The sequence below is a fragment of the Leuciscus leuciscus genome, assembly GCF_965113295.1.
Source record: "Leuciscus leuciscus genome assembly, chromosome: 1".
Classification (NCBI taxonomy): Eukaryota; Metazoa; Chordata; class Actinopteri; order Cypriniformes; family Leuciscidae; genus Leuciscus; species Leuciscus leuciscus.
In genome coordinates this window covers 57926897-57945965 of record NC_138725.1, presented here as the reverse complement: position 1 = coordinate 57945965, position 19069 = coordinate 57926897, and the positions used below count along the sequence as shown (strand labels likewise).

At 36.3% G+C, this 19069-nt stretch overlaps 2 protein-coding genes across 2 annotated transcripts; both read right to left on the bottom strand.

Moving 5' to 3' along the window:
- Positions 1–2633: 2633 nt before the first annotated feature.
- On the bottom strand, positions 2634–12644 carry pitpnbl (phosphatidylinositol transfer protein, beta, like). Its single transcript, XM_082137776.1, has 11 exons — positions 12545–12644; positions 12091–12121; positions 11724–11869; positions 7077–7168; positions 6887–6894; positions 6639–6713; positions 6176–6259; positions 5850–5927; positions 4981–5088; positions 4582–4704; positions 2634–3520 (listed from the first exon to the last, which is right to left on the bottom strand). Exons 1-11 carry the CDS (start codon positions 12631–12633, stop codon positions 3473–3475), a joined length of 882 nt encoding a protein of 293 aa, XP_081993902.1. The 5' UTR covers positions 12634–12644; the 3' UTR covers positions 2634–3472.
- A 1048-nt stretch (positions 12645–13692) lies between these two features.
- Positions 13693–16842, bottom strand: LOC309496191 (heat shock 70 kDa protein-like). The gene is made up of 2 exons (XM_082166162.1): positions 16502–16842; positions 13693–16138 (listed from the first exon to the last, which is right to left on the bottom strand). Exon 2 carries the CDS (start codon positions 16103–16105, stop codon positions 14174–14176), a length of 1932 nt encoding a protein of 643 aa, XP_082022288.1. The 5' UTR covers positions 16106–16138; positions 16502–16842; the 3' UTR covers positions 13693–14173.
- Between the last annotated feature and the right edge of the window lie 2227 nt (positions 16843–19069).

Sequence of the window (19069 nt, the reverse complement as noted above, 5' to 3'; positions counted from 1 at the left end):
TGTTTACGTGCGTACGTAATGTTCTGCATTAGACCGATAATCTCACATTCATGGCTTGTATGTTGCACTTTGGCCTGAAAATGGCATTTTAAAGTATAGAACGTCGGGAAACATAATATATTTAATATAATCAAATCCTGCAGTCCAGTAATCCCTTTAACCTCGGCAGCTGATCACGCTTTTCCACAAACTTCGTGGCACATCTGCTCAGCTCACGCTTCTCTGGCTGGTCTGCTAAGCCTGCTCAGAAACATCTGTTCCATGATGAACCTCCGGAACCTCAGCATTCTTGCAAAAAAATAAAAAGACTATACATTTTAACTATCCAAAACCTTGCACTCTTTTAATACAGTGAACAACAGTTATCTCCTGACCTGTAATTAACCTCATCTTTTGTTTCTCATAGACAGGCAGCAGCTCATGAACCTCTATGCCAGATGTGCTAAACAACCTCGCTAAGCCATTAATGACATCTGGTCTGTCACCAATCTGTTTCTATTGAAATCCTATGCAGCAACTGGGAGACATGCATAAACATCATTGCATCATGACCAGTACGTTTGTTCCAGGGTTCCTAGTATTTCATATAGCTTAGGCTTCATTCCACTGATGTGATTATTTAAATGTTTATGAATAGGGTATTTATATGGATTAGGATTATATGGGTGTGGTATATGCCCATAGATCCAGTAGTAGATAAAGATTTTTTGACACTATTTCAAGATCACTAATCAAATAAGTATAAACATTTGATGTGGAGTTCATTTAATTTAATATAATGTGTAGTGAAAAATTTAATTGCAAAATAATGCATAAAATTGCATAAAATAATGCAAATATAAGCATTTTAAGTAGTAGTCTCAGACTTTTGGAACTCATTCCAATTTTTGGTTTATTTTTAATATTTTATTTTAATATTGTGTGGGTTTTATTTAACATTGGTCAGTTGTTAAAGAAATTAAGGAAAATAATGATTATGTTGCGTACACTTGCACATATTCAATGTGTAAAGAAAATTTGTTTGTAGTCATTAAACCGGAAAAAAAAAACATTCACTGAAAAGTCCAAGGTGTTATCTTTAAGAAACACCAGGACGTAAAACTATAACGTACGATTTCAGAGTCAGTGACTTCATAGAAGACATAAAATGATGAAGAACGTTATGGCCTGCATGGCTGGTGCAGAGGAAATTATACATATAGTCAGAACATGCCTGTGGGGAAATCCATGAAGATAAATTATATAATGCTGACCTGTTTTTTTATTCATTTATTTGTGTTATTTAATCCCACTATTCAGGCATTTTCTTTTCTCTGATGCTTCATAATCCCTCACTCATCCATCAGACTCTCCTTCTGTCTTCCACTTTTTGTCTGCATTTAATCTAGTATTTAGGTACTTAAAGCAGGATGTTTTCCATTCTTAAAATGCTTAAAATCTTGATGATATAACAGGTTTTTTGTGTTCTGCTCAGTCTCTCGACATGTTGAACTCATGTCATGTGCAATGTGAGAAGACTTTAGAGTCACAGTTATCTAAAACCTTTACAAATTGCATTTAAAAACAATATCAGAATGCATCTTGTTTTCTGACACAGGAATTTTCACCTGGTTTTTCTTTTCATTTTTTTGCCAGCCACGGCACACTTTGACATAAAAACACTTGATTTCCATTGCATAAAATAGTCTATTAACAAACATTATTGCTAAATCTGTTATTAGCCCCTATTTTCTTGTATTCTTTTGTCTCTCCCTAGTCCTCTCCTGTGCTGCGTCACCATATTGAGAAAGGGATTTTACATTTAATGATGGGGTTACGAGCAAACTAATCAATCGAATATGACTTTAAGGGATAGTCTTCTGCTGAACACAGAAGATATTTAGAAGAATGTCGGTAACCGAACAGTTAATGGGCCCCATTGACTTCCATAGTATGAAAAAAAAAAAATATATATATATCAATGGGGTCCATCAACTGTTTGGTTACCAACATTCTTCAAAATATTTTCTTTTGTGTTCAACAGAAAAAAGAAACTCATACCAGTTTGGAACTTGAAGGCGAGTAGATGACAGCATTTTCATTTTTGCGGTGAACTATCCCTTTAAAGAAGTTGCTGCTTCTTAAAAACCTAGCAACATTTAAAACGTATTTGTGAAATGTCCGTTTTACATGTCAGCCCACACTACATTTATAGACTTTAGTTACATAATTGTGTGCTGTCACAGGAGTCTATCAAGCTCTATTGGTGTGGATTGGTCTAAAAACTTCTCACTGGTAGATGATCTAGCATATAAATAGGCCCGCATGCTCTTCTGCAGTGTCTGAGCTTACAAATCCTGGCCTTTTCCCTCTCACACAACTCCATGTTAAATGAGAGGGTAGATGAGAACTACACAAGGACCTGAAGTGCCACACATCGCTGCAGGAATCCACTGTGATGTTCCTACCCATATTAAAATAACAGGGAATTGTAGAAAAACAGAGTAAAGTCATTTCAATTAAGATATTAATTGTGCTTAGTACATGAATTTTATGTTACTCTGAACACAAAGAAATAACAGAGCTTGTAATTTAAAAGGAACCTTTATATAAACTAAAAATAACAGCGCAAAAGATCAAACGATGCAAACAGCTCGTGGTTATCAATGTTTTCTTTTATTTATAGTTACAGTATTGTAAATTGAACTTCATTTTCCAAAAATTCAGACCATCCCCACCCGAACGGAGGGGCGTGGCCCGTGGTATGTCAGTCAAATGTGGGAGGGGTTTCAAGGCTCGTACACTCAGTTTAAAAATGAAACCGTATCAGTTCACTGCTCTCGACATCCACACTGCAATCAGTGCAGAAATGAACCAAAGCAAAACACCACCATAACTAAACCAGAAAACCGTTATGCTTTGAGCCGTTTTCCTTTTAATCTCGGTTTTTTCAATCCGACATCAATGATCCTACCTCTTGAGGCATATTCAAGTTCCCACCGAGATTTCCTGAACAACATGATAGATTTAACAGAATTAAGAAGTAAATTACTTAGTCATTTATTTATGGTCAAAATACATGTAGTGAAATGTTTCCCCAGTCTCTTGGCGAAACGGGCTCGGGATTCGTTACTCCACTGGCGCACTCAGTAAAAAGCTGATGGTTGCAAAATGAACCAAAAACCATTAAACAGTTATAATACTTAATTATAAAAAGAAATGCCGGTATCACTTAACAGTGAATCCAAAAGAATTTGGCAGCAAATGATGAGGTTTAAAATCAGACTGCACAAACCACTGATACACGTGCATACTCTGCTCATTCGCACAAACGCATTCACACTCATGGTAATGGACACGTCCTGGGTAAGGGATGACAGTTTCCTGTTTGGAAGGGCTTCATTATGTGGCACGTTGTGATTGGCCATGAGGACTGGAGGAGGTAAAATAAAAAGTAGCCCCTATTTTGTTTCTTCTATTTTTTTGACGCTCCCTAGTCCTCGCCTGCTTTCATCCCTCGCACAGACCCTTGGCTACGCATCTGAAAATTAAAATAAACAGATTTTTAATAACAACGACACATGGAAGAACACTTCCATTCAAAAAGGTCGGTAAGGTTGTTTTTTTTTATGAAAGACATTCATCCTTTTATTCAGCATAGAGACATTAAATTGATCAAAAGTGACCGTAGAGACATTTATAATTTAACAAAAAAATTATATTTCAAATGAATGCTGTTCTTTTGAACTTTCTGTTCATTAAAGAATCCTAAAAATGTATCAGTTTCCACAAAAATAATATTTATTAAGCACATCTGTTTTCAACACTGATAAAAAGAAGAAAGGTTTCGGTAACACTTAATTAGTTCATATTAGTAAATGCATTAACTAAAATGAACTTACAATGAGCAATATATTTGTTCAGCATTTATTAATCTTTGTTAACATTAATTATTAAAAATACAACTGTTCTTTGTTAGTTAGCTCAGGTCTATTAATTAATATGAACAAATACAACTTTAAACTTGTAAAAAGTAATACAAAAATTAATTAACACGAATTAAGAATAATACATTCTTCAGGAGCATTTTTCATTGTTTGTTCATGTTAACTAATATAGTTATCTAATGTTAAATAATAAAACCTTATTGTACCGTGTTACGGTTACCTATGTTTCTTGAGCATCAAATCATCATATCAGAATGATTTCTGAATGATCATGTGACACTGAGTAATGATGCTGAAAATTCAGCTTTGACATCACAGGAATAAATTACATGTTTAAATATATTCAAATAGAAAACTGTTTAAAGTGCAACAATATTTCAAAATATTACTGTTTTTATTGCATTTTTAAATGCTGCCTTAGTGAGCAGAAGAGACTTTTTTTCAAAAACATAAAAAAATCTAACCAACCCCAAACCTTTTCCACAATAGTACAAGTCTAGCTTTATGTCACACAAAACTAATAAGACTGTATCTGCAAATATAGTAATATTAGTGAGATCAAATTCTCCATAATCATCTCAATAAATCAGTGTCCTGCAAGCATTCGGTTGCTGTAGGCAGAACTGCGTTGCATGGTTTCTACAGAAACACATACCTGGTCCAGCTCCCTCTGTGTCTCTTCCTCCATCCTACGAATGTCATCCATAGTGAGGTCCACCCAGCGGTCCAGCCAACAAAAGAGCTGCCGGTGGAAATTAGTGAAGAGCCTTTTCTCCTGCTACTCAGACAGAGAGAGATGAGGTTGATGTTACTGGAAGTACAACAAAGACTTATCAACACCTGACAGCAGTGGTCAAATCTTCATGTAACGAAATATATCAAACCAGAATACATTTACATTTAATCTATTCCCGAAGCAGCGTTCCAGAATTGCAAAGTGTTAGTACATAGACCCCAGAAAGATAAAGGCGAGGGATATTTTTAATAGAGTATGAGTGTAAGTTGAGCCTCTGTGTTGGTGATGAGGAACTATATAACAGGGCTAATGGATCACCTTATGAATGAAGTTCTCCACACGTCCCTGCAGACCCCACCAGCGAAAATGAACCGTCACCAGCTTATACGCGGTCATATAGGGACAGTTACCATTATGAAGCTCTTTCTGGAAGAGACAGAGAGATGGATGCATTAGGAACAGATATTGTAGATAATCACAAATATTAATGTAAACAGAAACTGTGCATAAAAGACTGTGAACGCAAATTTCAATGACAGAGGCAACATTAGCTCCGTTCTCAAAAAAAATTTAAATTAAAAATAATTTCCAAGATGGCAGACAAAGTGAGAAAAATGTTGATTTAAAAAATAATATCTTATATTCATCACAAATACCTTCATTTGTGTTCCGAAGATGCACGAAGGTCTTACGGGTTTGGAACGACGTGAGGTTGAGTAATTAATGACAGAAACTTAATTTTTGGGTGAACTAACCCTTTAAGATTGTGCTTCAACAACAATAAAAAAGTAGTAATAAAAAAAACACTGAAAAGGTAGTAATCAGAAAATTGTCCTTAAATTAAAAGTTTACGGTTTCAGTGACATTTCTACATTTAAGTACTACATAATGTTGAATATAATGTATAATAATGCAATGGGGGAATGTTTGTGGGTCTTAATAATAAAAATATATATTATTAATAAAATAATATTATTATTTTAATAATAATAAAGTAATAATAATTAAAAAAATCTTTATTTTGGCTTAAAATATCACGGTAGTATCGTATCGTGACCTCAGTATCGCGATTTGTATCGAATCGTGACATGAATGTATTGTTACACCCCTAATATGTATGTGTGTGTGTGTGTGTGTGTGTGTGTGTGTGTGTGTGTGTGTGTGTGTGTGTGTGTGTGTGTGTGTACCTTCCATTCAGGTCCCAGAGGTCCTCTCCCAGTTTTCTCCGAGTGGTAGATGGCGGGGTCCTCTTCTGGTTTGTAGTCCTGAGTGATGAATAAAACCGTGATGGAGGCGTGAAGCAATGGGAGTGTATGAGGAAAGAAGAGGACAAATATTAAAGCAAAACAGCAGATCAACAGATGATTCTGAGCGTATAATGTATGGATTTGAGTTAAATCTGTAGGATTTTAAGCACAAAATGAGGTAGAATAAGTTTAACGCTGTATATCAGTAATACAATGCTAGACAATTTCACACAAAGACAGAAATGCATTTTTCTAATTCAACTCACCACATCATCCACCTGAGAGCGATCAGCTATATCGATCGGCACTATCTCAATGTCCTCCCATTCCTCAGGAGGAAGACCATGAGGCTGCATAAGTGGAAGATTGAAACATTAGAATGAAGATATAGTTTCAGTGCGATTCAGTTTGTATGAACAAATAACTAAAGTCAAGCCCTGAATAATGCCTCTAACCATAGTGACAGTGGCTAAAAGTAATAAAGATGGTGACGCCCATTACACCGGAAAGTCTTATCAAAATCGACATGTTATTTAATAAACAAATCTGATTGAGGCGCAAGTTCATCCATCCCAACAGCAGATTTTTATTAATTATATTTAACTGATTACGCTGAATTGCACCCAGAGCAATAAACTGGTGGGAGGCGCTCTGGTTGAAAGACTCCACCTGTAGCAGAATTATTGGGCACCTCGAAAAGGCACAGATGAACTGTGGACAAACACTCACATTCTCAGTTGTTCCTATGTCTGGTTTATGCCAGGTTTCAATCTTAATGAAGAAATCATCTTTCATGTACTCATTCTGAAAAGGAAAAACCACAAGAGAGCATCACAAGAGGAATCCTTTTTTATTTCAAACACAGAGTATGGATCAACAACAGCGAGACATGATGACTAAACTCTGATTCAGCAAGAACGTCCTGTAAGCAAGTCTAAAATGATCTCAGAGCGTGATTATTTCAAAAATACACTTACTGTAACAACTGCAGTTTTCCATAATCGATTCAGTTTTGGGAAAGAAAAGAACAGATTTTTTTTGTATAGATCAGTCATTTTCATCACTCAAATGCATTAAATGCAAAAGCAAAAAAGGGTTAAATCATACAATCCCATTTGTATTTAAATCACTTATTCACACATGCACAAGTAATTAGTGTTTACTAACTAGTGCGACAGTATGGGTAGGCGTTCCAGGCTTTCTCATGAAACACCAGGGCTCCTTCAGGGGCAAACATCTGAATAAAACCGGGAACCTTGCTGTAAAACACAAATCAATGTTCAAAATATTAGGGGAGACTAAATGCATCTCAATTATAAGATTTAGAAAACCAATTACACAAATGCTTGTTTTCTCTAGCAGTGTTTTTCTCTGTTGGAATATTTTTGTGAAATTTATCCTTTAAACGTGATATTTTTGTTTGATAAACAAGCGAAAAATTCTGAACATCGAGACCAGATTTTATGATATAATTTTATGCTGTTTCATAAACTGTTTTGCATTTCATGATTGTTTTATCACTTAAATATTGCTGAAATCATATTATAGGCTGTTTCACTGGATCCTTGACCATGTAGTGTGACAAAATGCCCCGTTACTAAGGGTACGTTTACACGACAACAATGTACTAAAAACAGAAAAATGTTCCCTTTGTGTTTCCGAAAAGTTTGGCGTACAGACGACAACGTTTTCAAAAAGATCCCCATTCACACGCTTCATAAAAACGCTGTGTTATTCTGCCAGGCCAGTAGTTAGCGATGTCACTTTGTAAAGAAAAACTACGCACCTGTAGATAGGACACATAATACGTATGCGCATGATGTCACCATTTTCAGAAATTCACATTTTTGTAGTTTACCCAGAGACAATAATGGTGCTGTTTTCAAAAACGTGCATTTTGAAACCCGTTTTTGTTTTTTAAGTTTGAGTTTTCAGGCCCCCAAAACACTGCTGACGTATAAATGAACTGACAAAACGCATTAAAAGTTTTACATTTTTAGTTGAAAGTGTCGTGTAAAATAAACTGTATATTTTTCCCTTAGTAAATGTCCAAATGTTTTTTTTTAGCCAAGAAAGAAAGTAAAAAATGTGACAACTAGCCCCAACCTCCCATATACACTACTGTTCAAACATTTCTCAGTGTTTTTGAAAGAAGGCCTTTATGCTCACCAAGGCTGCATTTATTTGATCAATAACAGTAATATAGTGAAATATAAAAAAAAATTCCCCCGAGAAAATTGTTATTTCTCTGATCTACATATGTGCATTTTAATACGTTTGAAGGTTGAAAAAATTGGATAACAATAGTTTTAAAACTATGTCAGGGGGCAGTAGATTATTTGTCAATACATGCTCTCTCAATCTCCACCATCACTCTCTAAAGCTAAGCTTTGACTGATAGTCTTTTCATTGTCATCTGAGTCAGTGAAGAAAGTAAAAATATGTTTTATGAGTCATTTTCTTAGCAAGTTATTTTAGGAATGCTAGGTAACTAAGTTTATTAAATTCAATCACAATATGTAGCCTACACATTCATTATTAATCTTATGCCTAATATGATGAAAACGTTTTTCTTGTCCTACTTGTTTCTTGTTGACTCACATTGACAGTTACTATAATTATTACATTACAAAACCAGTCATAAGTCACATGGGTATATTTGTGGCAATAGTCAACAATACATTGTACGGGTCAAAATTATAGATTTTTCTTTTATGCCAAAAATCATTAGGATATTAAGTAAAAATCATATTCCATGAAGATATTTTGTACATTTCCTACCGTAAATATATAAAACATTTATTTTTGTGAGTGAATGCAGCACAATCGTGAACATAAATGGACAACTTTAAAGGCGATTTTCTCAATGTTTCGATTTTTTTGCACCCTCAGATTCCAGATTTTCAAATAGTTGAATCTCGGACAAATATTGTCCTATCCTAACAAACCATGGAATGGAAAACTTATTTATTCAGCTTTCAGATGATGTATAAATCTCAATTTCAGAAAATTTTACCCATGTGACTGGATTTGTGGTCCAGGGTCACATGATAAAAACGGTTTTCTTGTCGTACTCGTTTCTTGTCGACTCACATTGACAGTTACTATAATTATTACCTTACATGAATGCTACGCAAATTATATAGGCCTATTTTCAATTCAAAATGGCCAAATTAGACAAAAGTTTATTAGTTTGCCTGATTATTTTTGTGGGTCGTTAAGCATTTATATCCTAAAACAGCTGAAAAAAAAAAAATGAAATGTTTAGTTTAGCTACTTACATCTTATCTCGTACTTGACCGTTAATAGCTGAAACGTCGTGCTGCAATTCACGCTCAGCAGCTTACGTCAACATAAAGCCCGCCTACTTTGATTTGATGGGTCATCTCAAATATTTTGACATTGGCGAACGGTGACAGACCAATGAGGCAGCTCAGATGAGATCTTGGTGCTGTGTGCAATATCCTTGCAGCACTAAAGCAGAGTTAATACTATATTAGGCAATTATTTCACAACCTTTATTATATACACCTCAGAAAAATACAGAGGTCCGGACCTCGGTGACCTCATAGCTGGCAACAGCCGTGAAAAGAACTATTTTAATATATTTTCAAATGTAATCTATTCTGGACTGAGTTTTCAGCATCATTACTCCAGTCTCACATGATCCTTCAGAAATCATCCTAATGGGAATATTGTTGATTGCTGCTCATGTTTCTGTGGAAAGGATTCTTCAGAAAGCATTTTTCAGGATTTTTAATTAATCTTTCCACTGGCTCCCTGTCAAGTATAGGATTGATTTTAAATGGGTCATGAACTGAGAAATCAAAATGTCCTTGATCTTTTGACATATAAGATGTCATTGTACTATAAAAACATCCTGCAAGTTTCAGAGCTCAAAACTTTCTCAGTCTAAAAACAGCTTATATTGAAGCCAATCTGCCAAAACGACAGGTCGTGGAAAGTACCACTTTATTACGTAATAGTGTGACTAAAAACCGCCTCTGCAGAAGATAAATCCAGTGACTAAACAGTCAACTTCACATTGTTTCTCTTAGTAGGAGGAAAATAATCTTTTATTTAAAAAATGTGATTCAATTACATATACAAAGCGATCAAAGAACGCTCCATTTACAATCGCTGGAGCTGTCAATCAAACAGCATGAGTTTATCAGTGATTGAGTTCTGGACTAGGGCTGCACGATTAATCGCAATTTACATTTAATCGAACTTAAATCGAGATGGCTTATCGTGATTTTAAAATTGCAAAGGCTGCGATTATTTTTTATGCGCAGCTTGTCATTGATGTTCGGCTCTGTAAACGCTGCTCCATCTGAAAGCACTGTGAGTTTGAGTCACTTATAACGTGCATTTGAAAAAACAACACGCGTCAAACATCTTTCCAAAACATGAGAGGCATTTATGAACCTTTTGTCCAACAACAGACAACATTTAATAACATGCATTTACTCCAAACTCACTTCATAACGACAGTTATGAAGCTCCTCCTTCTGTGAGATGATGTGCCTTCTTACACAGAATAAGGCAGTCGTGTATTTATAAGTCATGTTTAATCAAAGCGTTTCAATCTTCTGTTTATTCAGCTACTGCGATAGGGATTTCCTGGAATGATGCGCATTATTGTACTTCTGTGGCGGGGCATATTTATCGTGTTTGAATGAGAGCGCCCTCTGGCGTTCAAATGGGGCAGTATTTACTACCAATCAGCCGCACTCCACTGACAAGATGTGCATAAAATAATCGGAGCCTTTGCCAAATCGCTTGCGGTTTCATTGCGATTAATCGTGCAGCCCTATTCTGGACTCTCGCCAAAACTCCCGTTATAGTCAACAAATTTCTTATTTACATTGTGTTTGCACTGATAGTTATAATGAAAGCATTCAATAGTGTGGAGAAATCGAGATGCAATAAGGAGATCACTGCATTCACGCGCTCAACATGTCTGTGATCGGCTACTATGCTAATCACAGCAACCTTAATGCCACAATCTAAATAAAATGCTATAGATCTAAATATAATGCTATAATCAACACTTTCCACGATTAGTTAACCTTGAGAGCTGTAATAGTAAAAACTTGCTAGAAGTTTTCGAGAGAGTTCCACATGTAATACTTAGCTATTTCATATGCCAAGATAATAGCCAATCACAGCAGTGGGCGCTTATGCTGAAGTCTCACAACAGACACGCCCCTTCAAATACAAGTCAATGGCTTGATTATCAACATTCTTTACAAATATCTTCTTTCATGTTCAACAGAAGAAAAACTCATACAGGTTTGGGACAACATGAGGCAATTAAATTATAAATGATGACAATTTTCATTTTTGGGTGAACTATCCCTTTAAGTATGTTATTTTGGGTCTCTCTTGTATATTGTTAATTGCCTTTTATTTTGTTTTTATTTCTCTATCTTGTTCTCTTTTAATTCATTGCGATTATTTTATTCATTGAAATGTAAAGCCTTTTGGTCAACCTCGGTTGTGTTTAAATGTGCTCTATAAATAAATATTGATTGATTGAACATTGATAGAAAGTTCAAAACAACAGCATTTATTTGAAACAGAGATGTTGGTAACAAATTGATCGCCTTTGATCAATTTAATGCATCTTTGCTGAATAAAAGCTTTTTTTTTTTTATCTTACTGATTACAAACTTTTGAGCTAGAATAGTAAGTAAAAACTAGAACAGTGAGTGTAACTGCTAACAGTGGGACATTCTGTGCTCAGTCTTATTGACATGGTGAAACCAGCATGGCTGTTGACATGATCAAAGCTTTTACACATGCTCTCACCTGTGTATGTGGTAGATCTTGTGGGTGTACTGGCCCTTCTCGCCGTCCTTCTCGTAAGGTTCATTTCGGAGGACCTCGATCCCTTCTCCTCCACCTGTGTTGTTCTTACTGGCCTCTGCAACCGAGTACAGTTGGCCAACCTGGTACTGAGAGGGGGGGTCAGGGGGTATTACATAAATAAATAACTAATGGCAACTATTCACCACACAATAGAGACAAACAATGTAATGGAGAAGAGGTGCTGCTGACTCCATCTAAGTGAAGGGAGCTGAAATATTTGCTTGAGCAATAACAGAAGCACAGATTCCCACTGATCACAGAAGACAGAGCAGCCGGTTATTCTAATAGCAATGACTCTTTCTCTTACCTCTTCTACTGAACAGGGCAACAGCACCTGGCTGAAATGAGAATTGAATAGAGGTTAGAAATAAAAGATAAGAACCATTTATTATCTCATATCATGGAGACTGCATCGCGCTTCGATTGTATAACGGGCGTGTCGTTAGCTGGCCCCGCATTATTGTACGATAAACCAGCGGTTTAACAACCAACGGAGTCTGAACTCAAAATACTAATATTAAATGCCCATCTTATCATAGATTTGTAAATAGCGTCGCTGGTGGGAACGCCGTCCATAAAACACACTGTAATGCTGTATCAGGCAGGCTAAGCGGTTAGCGCCGACCAGCACATACAAATCACGGGCTTAAAATTCACTATTTATTATGCCATATGGGAATATGCTTTAAAAAAAGACAGGCGAGTGCTGCAAGATATAACGCAACTGAATCTAGTAAATGCATACTGTAAAAGCCACTCACTATTGCTTGACGAGTACCATCCCGAATCTGGACAGAACGGTACATTCAACAACAGATTGCGGTCGCCGGAAATGAGCCGCGCGCGTCATCAGTGGACAGGGGCAGGCCAGGGGTCTGAGGACAGAGACCATGATGGGAAGGGAATTTCGTGGGATAGTCTCTCTCACAATATTTATTTTCTTTGTCATAATAAGCAAAACTGCAAATACATTTACATTTGTATTACTGTATTGTCCAAATTTTCTGAAGAGACACAATCGCATAATGCAGCACGTTTGAGCTTCTGCAAGAGGTTTGTTCTCGCAAGTCAAGCAGGTTCGGTTGAGCTTCTGTTTATGTTCGCTGATCAGTGTTTATATGTGAATAAACGCCCTAATTAAATCTGTTCAGCATATAAAGTGATTGTCTCTTCAAAAAAATTCGGACTAAACCATTCAATTTATATGGATTAGTTTTACAATCTCTTTATTAGCTTTAGTGTCAAAGTGGTAGTTGCGTAGGCTGTCAACTGAGGGACAGAGAGCTCTCAGATCTCAGATTTTGAGTGAACTTACATTTTAAGAGGATAGTTCACCCAAATAGGTGTATATATCAAAACCTTTCATCAAAGTTATACATGAATTTTGAACAATACCCATTCTCGTCTTAGGACAACTTTGATGAGCTTTTTTGATCCACTTCAAATGTTGACTACTGTATATATATATATATATATATAGCCTATATAAGAATGGACCAAAAAAAGGAAGACATGTTCCATAGAAGAAAGTCAAACGGTTTGGAATGACATGCGGATGAGTCTGTATAAGTATCTCTGCTACTAATTATAATTCAGTTAATTTGTTTCCATTTGATTTATTTTTATTACTATTAGGCCTACTACTTGGTTTGTCTTTTTCACCCAGACTGCTGTAACCACACTTTGGCATCAATAAAATGTTATTTTACCTTTTTGTTTTATAAGCTATTTATTACATACAGGCTTTATGTATTCCACTGTTGAGAAACTATATAATGATAACTATGTATGATTATATCATTGGAAATAGAGTGAGCCTAGTCCTATATAACATTAGCCTGCATTTATATATTTAAGAACTTTAAAAAAAGATACATAAAAAAAGTCTATTGTAACAATTCTTTAAATTATTAATAGTTTATTTAAAATGTTTAGAGACAAACCTTGAAGTAAAGTTAACAGTCTTAATGGACTCTTTCATATGGAATATCGCACAATATTAATGCCTACAACTGGAATATACACATTTCAACAGTCAGAATGTTGAACTATTAATTTCTAAACATGGAAATGAAACATTAAATAACATTCTTTTACATTAACATGTACTTTAACAGAGTAGATATTCTTAACAAAAATGCATATTTCATAAGAAATCTTACTACTGCAATACTGGCAAAACTATTATATATTCAACAACATTATATTGTACTCAAAAATATATACAAAAGTCATCTAAATGCAGCATACAGTACCACAGAAAAAAAAATCAGTAGTGCTCCACCATAATGTCCAAATAAATGGTCCAAAAATTCTTATATAATAAATTATGTAAATTGAGAATTACAAAGGAACTTAACCAAAAATCAATCACATTTCCCATCTCATACCTAATCCACCTCCTCAATAGTGGGCCCCTGAGCACCAGCCCCTGAGCTGGCACGTGCCTGAGCCCCACAGCTTCCTGTTGCCATCCCACCCTGATAAAGCTTAGTGATGATTGGGTTGCAGACTTTCTCCAGCTCCTTCAGCTGATGTTCATACTCCTCTTTATCAGCCAGCTGGTTGTTCTCTAGCCAGCTGATGGTGGCGTTGCATTTCTCAATAACTTTCTTCTTGTCATCCTCGCTGATCTTGTTTTTCAGGTTCTCATCTTCCACACTGCTCTTCATGTTGAAGGCGTAAGACTCCAGGGAGTTTTTGGCAGCAATCTTCTCTCTTTGCTGATCATCTTCAGCTTTGTACTTGTCTGCGTCCTGCACCATTCTCTCAATCTCCTCTTTGCTCAGTCTGCCCTTGTCATTGGTGATGGTGATCTTGTTCTCTTTTCCAGTGCTTTTGTCCACCGCTGACACATTAAGGATTCCATTGGCGTCAATGTCAAAGGTCACTTCAATCTGCGGGACTCCACGTGGTGCAGGTGGAATTCCTGTGAGCTCAAATTTACCCAGCAGGTTGTTGTCTTTTGTCATGGCCCTCTCTCCCTCATACACCTGGATCAGGACTCCGGGCTGGTTGTCTGCATAGGTGCTGAAGGTCTGGGTCTGTTTGGTGGGGATGGTGGTGTTGCGTTTGATGAGGGCCGTCATGACTCCACCTGCAGTCTCGATGCCCAAAGATAGTGGCGCAACATCTAGCAGAAGCAGGTCCTGGACATTTCCAGATGTGTCACCCATGAGGATGGCGGCTTGCACCGCTGCACCATAAGCCACTGCCTCATCTGGGTTGATGCTCTTGTTCAAGTCCCTGCCGTTGAAGAAATCCTGCAGAAGCTTCTGGATCTTTGGGATTCTTGTGGAACCACCAACCAACACAATATCATGGATCTGAGACTTGTCCATCTTGGCGTCTCTCAGGGCTTTCTCCACAGGCTCAAGTGTTCCCCTGAAAAGGTCTGAGCACATCTCTTCAAAGCGTGCTCTGGTGATGGACGTGTAGAAGTCGATGCCCTCGTACAGAGAGTCGATCTCAATGCTGGCCTGAGAGCTGGAGGAGAGGGTTCTCTTGGCTCGCTCGCACGCTGTTCGCAGCCTCCTCAGTGCCCTCTTGTTCTGACTGATGTCCTTCTTGTGCTTCCTCTTGAATTCTTCTACAAAGTGATTCACCATGCGGTGGTCAAAGTCCTCGCCACCCAGATGAGTGTCTCCGGCTGTGGCCTTCACCTCAAAGATGCCATCTTCAATGGTCAGGATGGACACGTCAAAGGTGCCTCCACCCAGGTCAAAGATCAGGACGTTGCGTTCTCCTCCTTTGCCTTTGTCAAGGCCGTAAGCGATGGCTGCAGCCGTGGGCTCGTTGATGATTCTGAGGACATTGAGCCCAGCGATCACTCCAGCGTCTTTAGTGGCTTGCCTCTGCGAGTCATTGAAATAGGCAGGAACTGTGACAACTGCATTTGTCACCTTCTGCCCCAGATAAGCTTCAGCAATCTCCTTCATCTTCACCAGGACCATAGAGGAAATTTCTTCAGGATAAAATGTCTTGTTTTCTCCTTTGTATTCGACTTGAACCTTTGGTTTTCCACTGTCACTGACGACTTGGAAGGACCAGTGCTTCATGTCAGACTGCACAACTGGGTCATCAAACTTCCTGCCAATCAGCCTCTTGGCATCAAACACGGTGTTGTTGGGGTTCATGGCCACCTGGTTTTTAGCTGCATCTCCGATGAGCCTCTCTGTGTCAGTGAAGGCAACATAGCTGGGAGTTGTTCTGTTCCCCTGGTCATTTGCGATGATCTCCACTTTTCCATGCTGAAACACCCCCACACAGGAGTAGGTGGTGCCCAGGTCAATTCCAATGGCAACTCCTTTTGCTGATGACATTTTTTTTTTTTTTTACAGGTAGTTAACAGATTACTATAAGAAAACAGAAATCACATAAATGTTTATTATTAAATAAAACATTTAGATATTGTACAAAAAAGCAGCAGGCAAAAATAAATTAACAGCAATATTAAACAGGAACGTCTCAGGTAGGTTCTAGACTAAATAAACAAATACCTGTACATGTAAATAAAAACTGTTAATTATTTCATATAGCACTAATTACTGTTAATTATGTTTAGAGAGTGTTACGAGTATCAATATTGGTACTGGAAACAGATTTACTTGATCTCTGAGACAAAACAGTAACTTACACAATTAATAGTAACATAAGCAAGTGAATCAATAAAGAAAACGGAAACAAGAGTAATAAAAAATATTTAAAGTATAACTTACTTTAAAATGCTTTAGTAGTGGTAGGTGGTAGTGTAGATTCTTCAGCAGACTATTTTTATTTCGGAAACTGTCGCCAATTTCGTTCTTTTCGTCGTAACTGAAGTAAGTTCTGTGGAAACACTGATGCCCCAAACCTGCAATGCTGTTTATATACAGAAACTGTCGCACATTCACATGTTCTAAACAGTTCTGGAACACTCGTGCTGAGTTGACCAATGAAAGGCGAAAACCCCAGACAGTTCCGCCCATGCTTTTCTATGGGAGCCTATAGGCATCGTCATGCGCTTTCTGGAGCATTCGCTCAGGTTCTAGCCATCATCAACTTGTTTAAACATACGTAATCGTAGACTATATGTTTTAGCACGCTTAACATTCAGTCATTTACTGTAACTAAAACCTTGTTTGGATTTATTTCTGTTAGTCAATCCTAAAACGACGTGTAGGCTATAATAACATTGAATAATAAAAAATAAAAACATTAGGCTATAAAATGGTGATTGACGCTATCCTGCTCTATTATCTCGATTTTCCAGAAAGGTATAATTTACATATCCTTATCATCCATTCCAGTCTGAAATGAGTGACATCCATAGATTCCGGTTCTGACGTAGTCAATAGAGGGCACTAAATGACAGTGAAAGAGACGTTTTTTTTTTTTTTTTTTTTTTTTTCACTGTCTGTCCATGAAGGAAAATATTATCTCAAACTAAAACCGCATGAGAGATTATTAATCTATTACAGAATATGATTACTTGTAATATCACAACTTCTAATCGCACACAAATCCAGCTTTATATTAAAGACTACTGCATTTTAAATTTGCAACGGTTTTCTAAGACATCCCATTTTAAATGTTTTTCCACAACAACAACAAAAATGATTGATATATATATGGTCATGTAGAGTAAAACGGCACAAGGTTAAACAGTTTTAAGTAAAGGCTGTATTTATCAGGAACACAGGCAACAACTTTTCAGTTCAGTTTGTTAATTAAATCTGATGGATTTTATTGCTGTGGGGATGTTGTATTTTATATATTAAGATTTAAATACAGCACCATACCAGAGTTAAAACAAATCTGTTTTTAACTGCAAAAAGTAATATATATATATATATATATATATATATATATATATATATATATATATATATATATTTATTTTTTATTTTTTTTTAAGTTCTACCCAAGATGATTTATAACCAGATGATCTTGCTGGATCGGTCATAAAAAGATGTGATAATAAGCAGTCATGCAGCTGAACATTTTCCAGGCTGATCAAAAGTGATTTGTAAATAATAATATTAAATAATAACAACAACAACAAAAAATCCTATAGGTTAAAAAAATAATTAACTGCTTAACAATGTAATTGTAGAATTGAACAATGATGCACTTACATAGGTATAAATTAGGCAAAATCAGTCTACTGTGTCTACTCAGTCTACTGAGACTAGTTAAATCACAATAATATTATTAAATCTTTCAAGAAAATGTCATAGATGGTCTCATAATAAACTATAAAAGAAAAAATGCTGTGGCTTAGATCATGATAATAGTCAGTCATAACTGAGTCTTTTGTTACACAGAAACATTCTTTGATTGTAATATTTAACAATGAATGCACAGCACAGTCACAGAGCCCTTCTGATTTTTGATGATGATACAAGATAGTCATCATTATAAACTAAAGAATATGGTATTTTGTGGGAAAGTATTGGACGTTTTTTTTGTGCTGCTCTGCTGGGAGACTGCAATGTGTGAGGAGAAGAAAGTGTTCTTTAGGTAGAGTCGCATTGGCTACTTAAGTCTAATGAATGTTTATTTGTGCTTTATTGCTCTTTAGGGTGCAAATTATTTGTCTCTTTGATGTAAACAAAAATAAACACAATGTTCTATTGACGTTTTCCTGCAAATTTTTTGGGCACACAGAAACAGACTCTGAATACACAGGACGTAAAAGGGGGAGTGGAAGCAAACAGGCCCAAAATGTCTGTTGCAGGACAGTTACAACTATTGGAACTTTTGAAGTAAAATAAAATAAAACTTTGTTTGCACAGTCCTGTACCTCAACTGATGCATGGGTTGACCAGAAGCTCAAACTTGATACTATAGTTTCTCATAATTATTAGACATTCTATGACATTTTCTTGAAAGATTTAATAGTGTTTTGTTTTAACCTATAGTCTCGATAAGACTGATTCTGCCCAATATATAAGCAAGTCATTCTTCAATGCTATAATTACATTGGTTATTTTTTATACACCTTTTTTATTTGTTTTTTTTTACCTACCTAGGATTTGTATTATTATTATTTACAAATCACTTTTGATAATTTTGGAAAATGTGTTGTTGGATGCTTGTAGTCACTGCTTATCTCTGCTATTTGCAAGCAGTAAATTTGCCTTTAACTCGTAATGACCAGAGATCCAGAAAGATTCAGATAGTTCAGAGTCAAGAAGAGTGCAACAGGAATTTCATGCAACAAATTATATCGGCTGTTATAAATCATCTTGATTATTATGATGATTTTTGCAGTTAACATTTTTTATATATTTTTTAACTCACAA

Coding starts and splice junctions, on each gene's coding strand:
- pitpnbl (XM_082137776.1), bottom strand. CDS start 12,633: ATGACGCGCGCGGCTCATTTCCGGCGACCGCAATCTGTTGTTGAATGT. Junction 5,928..6,175: donor GCTCTCAGGTGGATGATGTG/GTGAGTTGAATT, acceptor TTCATCACTCAG/GACTACAAACCAGAAGAGGA. Junction 4,705..4,980: donor TGGAGAACTTCATTCATAAG/GTGATCCATTAG, acceptor CTGTCTGAGTAG/CAGGAGAAAAGGCTCTTCAC.
- LOC309496191 (XM_082166162.1), bottom strand. CDS start 16,105: ATGTCATCAGCAAAAGGAGTTGCCATTGGAATTGACCTGGGCACCACC.